General features: G+C 46.2%; 2 protein-coding genes across 2 annotated transcripts in view; both read left to right on the top strand.

Moving 5' to 3' along the window:
* The first annotated feature begins 356 nt into the window (after window positions 1-356).
* On the top strand, window positions 357-10848 carry LOC116914490 (zinc finger protein 709-like). Its single transcript, XM_032918802.1, has 4 exons — window positions 357-471; window positions 6979-7105; window positions 8126-8186; window positions 8831-10848. Exons 1-4 carry the CDS (start codon window positions 469-471, stop codon window positions 10200-10202), a joined length of 1563 nt encoding a protein of 520 aa, XP_032774693.1. The 5' UTR covers window positions 357-468; the 3' UTR covers window positions 10203-10848.
* The window catches only part of LOC116914491 (zinc finger protein 20-like), a 20504-nt gene continuing 17769 nt past the window's right edge, over window positions 10282-13016 (top strand). The window contains 1 exon segment of the mRNA XM_032918803.1: window positions 10282-10375. Within this exon segment, the coding sequence (XP_032774694.1) occupies window positions 10301-10375 (75 nt within the window). The 5' untranslated portion in view covers window positions 10282-10300.

The raw sequence follows: 13016 nt of genomic DNA, 5'->3' as shown, positions 1-13016 counted from the left end.
CATCAGGTCCAGTTATAATTTGACCTTGGGTAGGCTGGGCACCTAATTGAAAGGCGGCAACATTACTGCAATGAGCACTCAGTGTGTATAGTGAGTGTGCACGGTGGCAACTCCGTGCTCGAATACAGCTTTACCAGGGAGAAGCAAGTTCTGGTTAGAAGCAAATCTCAGAGGTAGACCAGGTCAGGCCAGGAGTGGAAGCCTAGCCTAGGAGGGCGGGGCTATGCCTGGTATTTGAATTCCACGCCTCGGCCTTTGGAAGCAGGTGCCACTCAGGCTTTGCTAGCCAATCAGGGCCTAGGACCGTGCCGTCTAATCTGGAGCACCGGAGAACGGCATGAGGCGGGGTCTTCTCGGCCGCCATACTGTAGGCTCCGCTCCGCGGCACAGGGAGGTGCGGTGTGCTGTGCTGTGAGCGCCGCTGCCAGGACCTGTGAGGAGAGCGCGGGCGAGTCCGGAAGCCGCGCCATGGTGAGCAAGGGCGGCTGTCCCTGCCCGCTGTGGTGGATCCTCTCCGAGGCTGGGGCGGGGCGGCAGCGGCGTTCAGTGCTGCGTGGCGCTGGGCCGTGTCCTCTCCCTTTGGTCCGCGCCTGCGCAGAGCGCCGAACCTCGCTGCGGAGGCTCCGCCTTGCGCAAGAAAGAGTCGGTGCTCTGTCTGGGGCAGGCGTTTTAAACGGTCCTGCTTTGGGCGTCTCATCAGAAGGTTGTAAAACAATAGGTCATCTAGTTTCTGTTGCTTTCTAGAAGTTCTCAATTTCCATTTAACATTTATGTCAAGCATTCAACTTGAGTTAATACTGTGAATTTTAAACTTTTTTTAAAAAATTACTTTCTTTTTGTGCATTGGTGTTTTGCCTGAGTGTATGTATGTCTTTGTGAGGATGTCAGAGCCTCTGGAACTGTTGTTGAGCTGCCATGTTGGTACAAGGAATTGAATCCAGGTCCTCTGGAAGAGCAGCCAGTTCTCCCAACCATCGAACCATCTCTCCAGCCCCAACACTGTGAAACTCTACCCATTTAATTTCTTTGTCTATAGATATCTGTTCTGCCAACAGCCTTTGCCATTCTCCGCTTCGTTGAGTTTCCTTTGCTACTTTGTCAAAACAGGCAGTATGTGTGGGTGTATCATATATTGTGTATATAATATATAATATGTGTAATATACACACTTTAAGTCTGCGTGTTTTGGTTCTTTGGAATTGTGTGGACCATCCCCCCCACCCCCCACCCCCCGTTCTCCACATAAAATTGAGTATTAGTTTCTTAATTTGTTTTCAGAAGTTGTTAGGAATTTTATTGTGATTATTTAATTCTTAGTGCAGATTGAGGAAACATGACATTTCAATTCTGAAGCTTCCTATGCCATAACTATGGGATATCACTGTTTTGTGTTTGGTTAGGGTTTTGTTGTCTTTTTGTCTTTTGCTTTTTTCCTTTTAGGTCTGCTTTTGCTGACCTGAAACTCATTCTGTAGAGGCTGGCCTTGAAATCATAGTGAACTACCTGTCTCTCTCTGCCTTCCAAGTGCCATGATTAAGGGCATTTTTCCACCACTGCCCTGCATTTTGTTGTTGTTAAAAATTATAGTTCTTGCTGGATTGGTTGGTCTACCTATAACCCAGCACTTGGGAGGAAGAGGCAGGCAGATTGAAGCTAACCTGGTTTACATAGCTACGGAGTTCCAGGTTAGCCAGGGTTACATCATGAGATAGATAAGCGGTGGATGGTCTGTAGTGTCAGCTCAGTGCTTTAGAGGGTATTGCTATTACAAAGACCCCAGTTTGGTTCCCAGCACCCACCTATGGTGACTCACAACTGCCTATAACTCCAGCACCAGAGCCTCCAATGCTCTGTTCTGGCCTCTAAGGGCACCGCCTTCAAATGCACAAACCCCTCCCTATACACACACACACACACACACACACACACACACACACACACACTTAAAGCTTTAAAAGGTGGCCTAGCAGTTAAGAGTACTTACTGCTTTTCAGAAGATACTGATTCGATTCCCGCACTCACATGGTCATTTACAACCTTCTGTAAGTAGTCTTGGCATCCAGGCCTCCTCTGATCTCCACAGGTCCCAGGCGTCACATGCACGCTGGCAAAACACTGATCTGCATCAAATAATAAGCAAGAAAAACCAAACCAAAGTAAGGTCCCCTGCTATTCTCTTACTCAGAGAGAAGTTCCCACTGCCTCTCTTGGAAATGGCTAAAATCTGTGTGTCCTCTTCTCTCTTAATAAAACTCTTTGAAAGGTTTTAAAACAATTAAAATCTTTTTAAAAAATTGTAGTTCTTGCCTAAAGGACTTTATTAAATTTGTATACATTTCATTGTGTCTCTTCTTATCTGCATTGCCATACTGGATAGTGTTATCCAGCTGTTCACTGCTGTTTTACAGGAAGCTGGTGGATATTATATTAATCATCTTTAAACATTTTGATGATTTGTTAAGAGTTACTGGTTATAGACAGACTTATTGGTTCAATGAGTTTTGTTGATTCTTGGAATTTATTGTGAGGAAACAGTACCTTTAATCCCCTTTCTTGCTCTGTGTGTGTGTGTGTGTGTGTGTGTGTGTGTGTGTGAGAGAGAGAGAGAGAGAGAGAGAGAGAGAGAGAAAGAGAGAGAGAGAGAGAGGAAGAAAGAGAGGGAAAAGAGGGAAAGAGAAAAGAAACCCATTCCAAGCCTCACCATGGTGGTGCATGTCTTTATTCCTGCCACTGGTAGAGGCAGATGAATCTCTGGGCTGGAGGCTAGCCTGGTCTATAGATTTAGTTCCAAGACAGCCAGAGCTATACAAAACAAAGCAAAAGAAAACATCCCTTCCCCCTTTTATATGTTGTTATTTTTCTTTGAGACAAAGTCTTGCTATGTAGCTTTGGGTGGCCTAGAACTTGCTATGTAGACAAGGCTAGCCTCAAACTCAGAGATCTGTCATCCTCCGTAGGATTAAAAGTCTCTGACACCATCCTCTGCTCATCCGTTCTCCTGTTCTGGCTGTTCTGGAACTCTGTACACAGTCTGACCTTGAACTCACAGAGATCTGCCTGTCCCTGTCTTCCGACTGCTAGGATCAGACAGATGCTCCACCATTCCTGGCCCTTAACGCAGCCATTTTGAAAAGAGCCAACTAATTTCTTATTAAGAGATTTATTTTATTTCATGTGTTTGAGTGTTTTGCCTCCATGTAAGTACACTGTGTGTGTAGCCGGTGCCTGTGGAGACCAGAAGGGCACGCTGGATCTCACGAAACAAGTTTCTGTTGATTGTAAGCTGCCATGTGGGTCCCAGAACTCAAACTGGGTCCCGCAAGAGCAGCAAATATTCTTCTGAGCCATCTCTCCATCTCCTGCCACATATATTGGCACAGTTATTGGCATAATCATATTTTTCTACTTCGTTGTTGATGGTATATTATATCTAGCATTTTTTTTAGGGCGCTGGAGAGTGAAAGCAGGCGTTTGTACATTCAAGCATGTGGTTTAGCTTGGTTTACTCAGCTTCAGGAACATTCTTTTGTTATTGTTTATTTTTGTGTGTGTCTAAGGAATCGGTCAGAGGGGTCTCAGGACCTCTAGAGCTTCAGGTTGAAGTGGGTGCTGGGAATCACGTCAGCTTCTTTTTAAGAGCAGTGTATGTTAACCGCTGAGCCATCTCTCCAGCCCTTACAGCTTCATAAGCTTATATGGTTGAGCCACCAGCAAGGTTATGGCATCTGTAGGTTGCACAGTAAATGAAGGGCCTCATAGAAGATTGATCTCTCAAGTCATTTACCCCCAGCGTTTGAGCCACATGTTTGTCTTTCTCTGTATTTGTGATTTCATAATGTTCATGTTAAAAAGTGAGCATTTGCCTTTAATCTCAGCACTGGGGAGGTAGAGGCTGGTAGACACCAAGAGCTAAAAGCCAGCCGTTGTGTATCATTGGTTCCAGTCCAGCTACTGTTACACCGTGAGACCTTGCTTCAGAACACTGAGCACTTGACAGTTGCAGTGAGCACCTCTGGAAGTCAGTGTGTCTTCTCCAGGGTTTACTCTCTCTTTGTTGCGGGCTCAGTTTGCCATTTGTTTAGTGTTACCAAAGTATATGTTACCCAGATTCTATTACCTGTGTGTTGGCAGTCTTCCTCCAGAATACACTTCGTATTTAGTTTTTACTTTCCATGGATTTCTTTGGATGTGAGGAGCTCACCATGAAGCTGAAAAGGGGGCTGGAGAGATGGCTCAAGGGTTAAGAGCGCTGGCTGCTCTTCCAGAGAACCTGAGTTCAATTCCCAGCAACCACATGGTGGCTCACAGCCATCTGTAATGGGATCTGAAGCCCTCTTCTGGCCTGCAGGTGTACACAGGGCACTCATATACATAAAATAAATAAATCTTAAAAAAAAAAAAAGGCTGAAAAGGGTACTGTGAGGGGATTTATGGATGGCTGAGTTAGGGGCTTGCCTTCCTTCTCTGCTTCACCTTTAAGTGCCCCTAGCCCAGCCTAGAGAGGAATCAGGGCTCTAGATGAGGATCTTCTCGGCTGCTTTCTGAAACTGACTTTTCAACATGCCCTGATATTGAAGACCCCAGTCCTAAGAAGTTTTTAAAACTCACCTTTTCCTAGTTTGTGTGTTCTTGAACTATTTTAGCTAAAGACAGCCATTCTTTTTTTTTTTTTCACTTTTTTTTTTTTTTTTTTTTTTTTTCCGAGCTGGGACCGAACCCAGGGCCTTGCGCTTCCTAAGCTAAATCCCAACCCCTAAGACAGCCATTCTTGTTCAGCACATTCTTGGCATTTGCTAAATAGCTGTCGTCCCTAGTGATTCAGAAAAGTTATCTCACAGAAAAGTCTGGCATCAGGCGATCCTTCTCTCTCCCCCAGAGCAGCTACAGCTGCCACATTGAGTGTTTTCTAAAAAGATAGGCCGTCTTTCTCTTAGTTCTGTCACGCAGCCACATTACTCAGTTACATTCAGGTACCGTGTTCAGTGATGGTGAGGTGGCTCAGAGAGTCGATGCCTGCTGCTGCTGAGTCTTAATCCGTGTTGTCCTCAGACATGGAAGGAGAAATCCCACTCCTACAAGTCGTCCTCCTACACCCCCCACCCCCACCCCCACACTTTGTTTTGGGAAAGGGTTTCACTCTGTAGTCCTGATTGGCCTAGAACTCACTGTGTTACACTCGGGCGGTCTCACACTCAGGAATCCATTGGCCTTTGCTGAGCACGGAGATCAAAGTCTGGGGCCCCAGGTAATTAATTTACTTTTGCTATGTAAAGTGTAGCCTTATTTAATCTTTCCCAGTGTTTTTTCATCTGTCCTTGCGAAGCTATCTCTTTATTTGGCTTTCTTGGTGGTCATAGGGCAGCACCAGTGGATTTAAATCATGGTGGGTGTGTTTGGTCTTTTTAGGCTTCATGATCAGTTCTTGACCACCTTGCTTTGAGTGACACCAGTCATGCGGTAGAGCAGCTTGACACAGATGCGGGATGCCTACAGGCTTCATCTAAGACAGCCAAGTGCCCCTGGTGGCAGTGCCTCTGTGTTTGGAATGATGAGCTTATTAGTGCCCTTGCCCTTGGGCACTTACTGGGCTCTGTTGGTGCCCAAGTTGGTGAGTCAGTGAGTTGGCTGCATATGGCTGAGACCCCCTTTAGAATGAGAAGTGTTTCTTTTTGATTGTCTTGGAGCCAAGACCTGGTAGAATGTAATTAAATTCTTTCTTAAAATTACTTTGAGATTTATTTGTTTGTTTATTTTGAGTGAGGGCCTCACTCTGTATCCCTGGCTGTTTGAGAACTCCTTGTGTGGACGAGGCTGGCTTCCAGCTCACAGAGATCTGCCAACCTCTGCCTCTTGAGCTCTGGTATTACATGTGTCTACCATCATCTTGGTTTATATCTATAAATATCATGACACAGGGGATCTCTTTGGGGTTCTTTGTCTTATTAATAAAAGAATTTCAGAATGCACTATGGGGGCACAAGGGCAATTTTATCCTTTTAAAGAGGAACTTCAGGGCAGGCGAGCATCCTGGAGGAGAAAGGAGGAAGCCATGCTGTTGAAGCTGCCATGGAGACCAGATGCATGGCCAACAAGCAGCGTGGAAGCTTTAGAGAAGGAGTTAAGTAAACACAAGATGTGTGTGGGAGTGAGAGCCCAAGTATGCTTAGAAAAGACATCAAAGGAGAAACAACAAAACCAACCTGCCGTGACTGCTCTAGGGCGTGGATTCTGGGAAGACAGAGAGCAGGAATCGGTAACTGTGTCTGTCTCTTTATGGTGAGTCTGCCTTTCTACGGGTGGTGCCTTAGCCAAATTGTTTTAATCAGCCAAGCTGGAATGCTAGGTTTACACCCGGATCTGAGGTACTATTCCTGTGACCGGGAGCTTTTTCTACTGTAACGTTTGGACTGGAGTAAATTGTACTTGGAATCTTAATGATTTCTTTTCTGTTAGCGTCTGTTAGCACACAGGTGTGGCCCCATTCAGGTAGTGACAGCATTGTGAAATAGTGCTCACCAGGGGAGCTTGTCGCACACATTGTCCGTTATCTTTGAGAGTTTGTCTGATCCTCGAGGTTTATCTGAGTTTCTAATGAATCCATAACTCATGAATTATGCCATTATGGACTTCCTGTCGTTCTTCACTCTTGACAGTTATCTTGTTCTCTCCACCCAGCAAAGGGTAAACTCTGTGCACATAGACATGGAAGGGCAGACAGCTCTCCTGTGTACAGTGGCTGGACTGTCTAGGACAGGAATGAGAATCGGGTGGAGCTGCAGTACCTCCTCTTCCCCAGGGCACTCGGCGAGAGGAGTGTTTTTGTATCACTTGCTGTTTCTGTTCAGTCATGTTCACATTAGCGTGTCTCTGTCACGGAGTACATGTGTGGAGACTGTAGACACATGTGAACATCTTATCAACTGAGCAGCCCTTTGCAGTCCTGGCAGTTCTTTAATACACATGCTTGGGATGTTTTAGGATTTGGTGAGCTTTGAGGACGTGGCTGTGCACTTCACCCAGGAAGAGTGGGCTCTGCTGGATCCTTCCCAGAAGAATCTGTACAGGGATGTGATGCTGGAGACCTGCAGGAGCCTCACTGCTATAGGTAAGGCTTTCCCTTGGTTAAATTAGTTTTCCTGTTAGGAATGGTCTTCTGCAGTTTGGGAAGGATCTGGTGAATATGTGATATAGTGGTGGTGAGATGGCTTACCAAGTCAGAGGCACTCACTCTGCAGGCTGGAGCCACGGGTAGGAGGGGAGAGCCAGCTTGCACAATTGTCCTCTCATCTGTGTGTGCTCTGTGGCATGTGCACCCTATATCACACATGGACACACACTCACACACATACACTCTCTCTCTCTCTCTCTCTCACACACACACACACACACACACACTCATGCACACATATGCACATGCACAGACCTGCACATGCACACATGCACACACACATGCACACACTCATGCACACATACATGCACACATATACACACACCCACGCACACATGCATATGCGTGTACACACATGTACATGCTCACATGCATACATGAACACACATACACATGAAAATTCCTGCTTCTGTAGAGCTTATGCTTTAAGAAAAATGACATGATTACAATGTTCCATGAGACTAGAAGCTACTTTAAAGTGATTTTTTAAAAAAGGTTTATTTATTTATATGACACTGTAGCTATCTTCAGACACAACAGAAGAGGGCATCAGATCCCAATACAGATGGTTGTGAGCCACCATGTGGTTAAACTCAGGACCTCTAGAAAAGCAGTCAGTGCTCTTGAGTGCTGGGCCATCTCTCCAGCCTTCAATGATTTTTTTTAAAAAATAATTTTTTTCTTTGTGTGCGTGCGTGCAGAGGCCTCACTCCTCTGGAACTGGAGGTTCAGGTGGATGTGAGCTGCCCAGTGTGGGAAGCAGGAGCAGTAAGTGCTCTTAACGCCTTACCTCCAGCTCCTGGTTTTCAGAAACTTCTGACTTTTGTTTTCTAGCTGGGGTCTCAGTATGTAAACCAGCAGCCTTGAAGTTGCAGACACTGCCTGCCTGTGCATTCTGAGTGCCGGGGTTAAAAGCATTTCTAATAATTTCTCATAAATTTTGGGGCTGCTTTTTAGGGTATATATGGGAAGAACAGAATGTTGAAGATGACTGCAAAAATGTTGGAAGAATTCAAAGGTAATTTCATGTATAAGTAAAAGCAATTGTCTCTTGTAGAAACCTTAATGTGCCGTGTAAGTTTAACAATGAGCAAAAGAAATGACACCTTTAAGTTTATCATTGTTAGAAACTCGTCAGCAGAGCTGTGCGTCAGCGTGAATGCTGTTCAGTGTTTGCAGCACGTTTCTCTTGGACCCAGTGTTAAATTATTAGAGTTAACAGCGTTAGATTACTGCTGGGGGCGGGGAGGGATCGATCCATGTAGTTTCACACCCAGATGTGGCAGATAGTGTACACGTGGCCTCATCTTGAGAGCAGTGTCTGACCTACCTCTTGATGATAAGCAGTCCGTTTGGCTGTTTTTGTTTTTGAGAAAGGGTCTCACTATGCACCTCTGAATCAGGCTGGCCTCTAGTTCACAAATATCTGTTTGCCTTTACCTCCTGAGTACTGGGATTAAAGACATGTACCACCAAGCTCGTCTGTCTGCTTGTCTGTCTGTCTTTCCTTTTTATAGAAGTTGCCTATTAGAGACATGAGAGTGTGGTCTCAGGGTCACAAAAACCTTACCCCTTATGCCAAACCTTAATATAAGTATCAAGTTTTCTACTAAAATTAAGTGTTTATGAAAAGGTTTTTACGTCTCATTCGTCCTTTAATAGGCATGTCATATCTGACTCTGAATATTTACCAGAGGAGCAGGAGGGATACGGAAGCAAACTGTACGATTCTAGTTCTCTCCCAAGTATCCAAGGATACACGGGTGCTCACACTGTGAATGGACCTTGTGAATGTGAGGTATGTTTAAAATCCTTTGGTTTTCCAAGTACATTTGGAATGTATCACCAACCCCACAGTGGACAAAACTTCTGTGACTACAAGGAATGTGGAAAGGCTTCTGTTTATCACAGTTCACTTTACACACATGGAGGAACTCACAGTATAAGAAAATGTTACTCATGTAACCAGTGTGGCAAAGTTCTGAGTTCTTCCAGTTCCCTTCAAAGGCATGAGAGAATCCACACGGGAGAGAGACCCTATAAATGTCAGCAGTGCGGGAAGGCTCTGAGTTCTTCCACTTCCCTTCAGAGGCATGAGAGAATCCACACAGGAGAGAGACCCTATAAATGTCAGCAGTGCGGGAAAGCCTTTAGATGTCACAGTGCCCTTCAGTTACACGAAAGAATTCACACTGGTGAGAAACCCTACGAGTGTCAGCAGTGCGGGAAAGCATTCACATGTCACAGTTACCTTCGATTACACGAGAGGACTCATACTGGAGAGAAACCCTATGAATGTAAGCAGTGCGGGAAGGCCTTCAGGTGTCAGACTTCCTATCACAGACATAAAATCATTCACGGCGGAGAAACGTTCTATGAATGTAAGCAGTGCAGCAGGCTCTTCATCTATCCCTCTCTGCTTCAGATGCATGAAAGAACTCACACCAGCGAAAGACCATATAAATGTAAGGAGTGCGGGAAGTCATTCCTTTATCCCTCTTTACTTCAAATGCACGAACGGACTCACACCGGGGAGAAACCCTACGAGTGCAAGCAATGCGGTACAGCCTTTAGACATCACTCTTCCCTTCGACTGCATGAAAGAACTCACACAGGAGAGAAGCCCTACGAGTGCCAGCAGTGTGGGAAAGCCTTCACTCGCCACACTTCCCTTCGGTTGCATGAGATAACCCACACTGGAGAGAAACCTTACAAATGCAAAGAATGTGGGAAAGCCTTTAGACATCACTCTTCCCTTCGCCTGCACGGAAGAAATCATAGTGGAGAGAAGCCCTACGAGTGTAAACAATGTGATAAAGCCTTTATACGGTACAGTTACCTCCGATTACACGAGCGAACACACACAGGAGAAAAACCTTACGAATGCAAACAGTGTGGGAAAGCCTTCAGCCGTCACAGTTCCTTTCAGAGACATAAATCTATCCACACCGTGGAAAACCCCTATGAGTGTCAGCAGTATCTAATCCCTTTGCCCCTATTTCCTCCAAGTACATCGGACAACTCGTTCTGGTGAGAAACACTACGGATGTGAGCAGTGCTGAAGTGTTGTCCTTACCCACTTAAAACACATGCAAGGACAAAGATGCCACAGAATAGGCCTCGTTCACAGAAATGATTCCATTTAGACTTCAAAGGCACGAAGGACTTCATGCTGGGCACAGTTTCTACAAATGTAAGCAATGCGTGGTAAGTCCTTTATTGGTCACTTTCCTTTCACAGAAACAAGTAATTCATGCCTTATGAATGGAAACAATATGGTTAGTCTTTTATCCCTGTTTGCTTCAAACATGAAAATAACTTAAGGTGCAGAATGCTGTGAATGTCAACAGCTGAAGCCTTCCAGAGTTGCAGGTCCCTTCAGTGTCGTGAACGGCGTCTTCCTGGAGGAAAACCCCTGTGATGTTTAGGTGCCATTGCCTCCATAGATCCCATGACAGTCTTCTTTTGGAAACAATGCCTGTGAGTGGAAACAAAGCTGTGACGCCCTCACGCTCAGTTCCTTTCAAAGATGTACAAATATTAGTGGTGGGACAAAGCCATATACATAACGAATCTGGTAAGTTTCGGTTGTCAGTAGGTGTCAGCTTTGTCAGTAGTGCAGCTGCCTGTAAGTTGCCTGTGCTCAATAACCCAATTAAAGTCAGTGGTGCCCCAGGCTGCCCTTGGGTGGAATCATTTCTTTGCTTTTAGCATTGGCGCCCGATCTAGGGTGAACAGACATTTGTTCACATGCAGCCAGAAAATGTTCACACAGCACTCGGCGTCCGAATGTGAGGCACAACGAAACCAAAGACAAGTTTGAGAGGAGCACTGGCCTTGCCTCTGCTGTGGGTGACAAGACATGGCCTCTGAAGGGAAGCTTTCTGTGGGCACAGCGTCTGCAGGGTTAATTCTGAAACATCTGTCCTTGCAGTGTGCTGTGGAACACTGTGCCTCCATGTTCAGTACCCGTTGAATGGTCTGTACCTTGCAACTCCTTTGTAGTATGGAGTGGCCCACTTGTGTGACAAGTGAGGTTTGTCACGTGAGTGTATGGACATCCCCATACAGCCGTCGGGCTAAAGAGTATAATACGGTTAATTAGCATAGGCGGGACAGGTCAAGTAGGCCTCAGGTCATGGCCCTTGCTTTTTGGGTAATAAGACATGTTGATAGGCTTAGCCGTCTGCTAACATGAACTTCCCCTGTAATGGAAGAGTTACTTGGAGGAAAGGATGCACAGGTGATGTCCACTGTGTTGGCCTCTGAACTGGCAGGAAAAGTAAGAGGAGGGAAAGTGGGAGGGAGGGAGAATGAGGATGAATGAGATGCAGCTGCTGGCTTCCGGTTTCTTTCTTTCTTTTTTTAAAAAAATATTTATTTATTTATTATATGTAAGTACACTGTAGCTGCCTCTAGATACACCAGAAGAGGGCATCAGATCCCATTACAGATGGTTGTGAGCCACCATGTGGTTGCTGGGAATTGAACTCAGGACCTCTGGAAGAGCAGTTGGTGCTCCTAACCACTGAGCCATCTCTCCAGTTCCCAAGGCTTCCCGTTTCTTACAGCTGGAGTGGCATAAGGGAAATAAAAGTTCTATCTGTTCAGTAGTCCTTCTGGGACCCTAAGACTTAAAGCCCATGTAAAATCCTGCACAGTGAGGACCTTTATTCAAAGGGAGCGAGTAGAAGTGACCCAGCTTACCCAGTAGTCCTGACCTTTAATGCAGAGGAATAGGGAGGTGAGGGGTACGCCTGGGAGTGGGGGCCTAAATGGTGGCCCCGGGGGGAGGGGGTGATGCTCAGCAAGTATTCCGCCTTGGGAAGGCGTAAGGCTCCAGGGAAACATCAGCGAAGGAAGATAGGATAAGGCAGTGCAGCTAAATCGTCTGCGCTTTCCCACGGAACCCAGGCGTCCTACAGGAAAGGACGCCTGTGTGTACATTGTTTGTTCAGCCCAGAGACCTCTCAGCAGCCAGGGGCATCCACTGAAGTGGCAGCAGTGTGCTACAGCCTGAGCCCAGAGACTGTCAGACCCTGGCAGTCCATGGGGATACGGCAGGTGAGCCTGTCTGGGTCTCCCTTTGGCTCTACAGCAACTGGAGAACGGGAGCCAGCTCCTTCCCCGGCAGACCTGCTGCTGGAGGTGAGGAGATCCATAGGCCCTCAGATTCAAGGCTCATGAGGAGTGACAGATGTGCAGGATAAAGTACAACCTTCTGTCTTCTCCGCTGTGTCCAACGTTGGCTTGAATTTATTCTTTGTTTTATTGAGGTAAATTCTTATGTGGCCTAGGCGGCTCTTAAACTCACTGTATAGATGACGATGATCTTGAAAGTCCTGAGCCTCCTGCCTCCTGTTCCCAAATCCTGGGGTTGCATGCATGGGCCACCCCATCTGGTCCCCTGCGCTTCAGAACTAACCCAGGCCCCATGCATGCACTCTTAGCTGTGCTCCGTCCTCAGGTTAACACTGAGAAGACACTCGATACAAGTGACGGTCTTTTCATGCCGTTGGATCTTGTTAATATTTTATTTATTGCCTGCTTAGCTGCTGACTCCTGAGTCCGGCTGGCACTTGTTTGGGATGGGGGTCGTGAGCCTTGAGTGATCCTGAGACCCCTTCTCCCCCCAATCCCCTGTGTAAAAAGGAAAAAGGGTGTGCATCGTGCTGATATAATGCTAGCCTGTGAGAGTTCCACAGATTAAGAAAAGCATCCAGGTGAGCTGAAAGAGTGACGATCAGAAGCGGGTACACATGTGCACAGGACAGGCACGTGGGAATTTCTTGGGATTTTTTCTGGTTGGGTAACACAGGTGATACCAAACAAGGTGAATGAGGAAATC

This window comes from Rattus rattus, chromosome 13 (genome assembly GCF_011064425.1).
Source record: "Rattus rattus isolate New Zealand chromosome 13, Rrattus_CSIRO_v1, whole genome shotgun sequence".
Taxonomy (NCBI): Eukaryota; Metazoa; Chordata; class Mammalia; order Rodentia; family Muridae; genus Rattus; species Rattus rattus.
This window is presented reverse-complemented; position numbering and strand designations above follow the sequence as displayed.

Bases quoted from the DNA above. Each gene is read 5' to 3' on its own strand.
- LOC116914490 (XM_032918802.1), top strand. The intron at 7,106-8,125 runs GTAAGGCTTTCC...GCTGCTTTTTAG, and splicing joins CAGGAGCCTCACTGCTATAG to GGTATATATGGGAAGAACAG. The intron at 8,187-8,830 runs GTAATTTCATGT...GTCCTTTAATAG, and splicing joins AATGTTGGAAGAATTCAAAG to GCATGTCATATCTGACTCTG.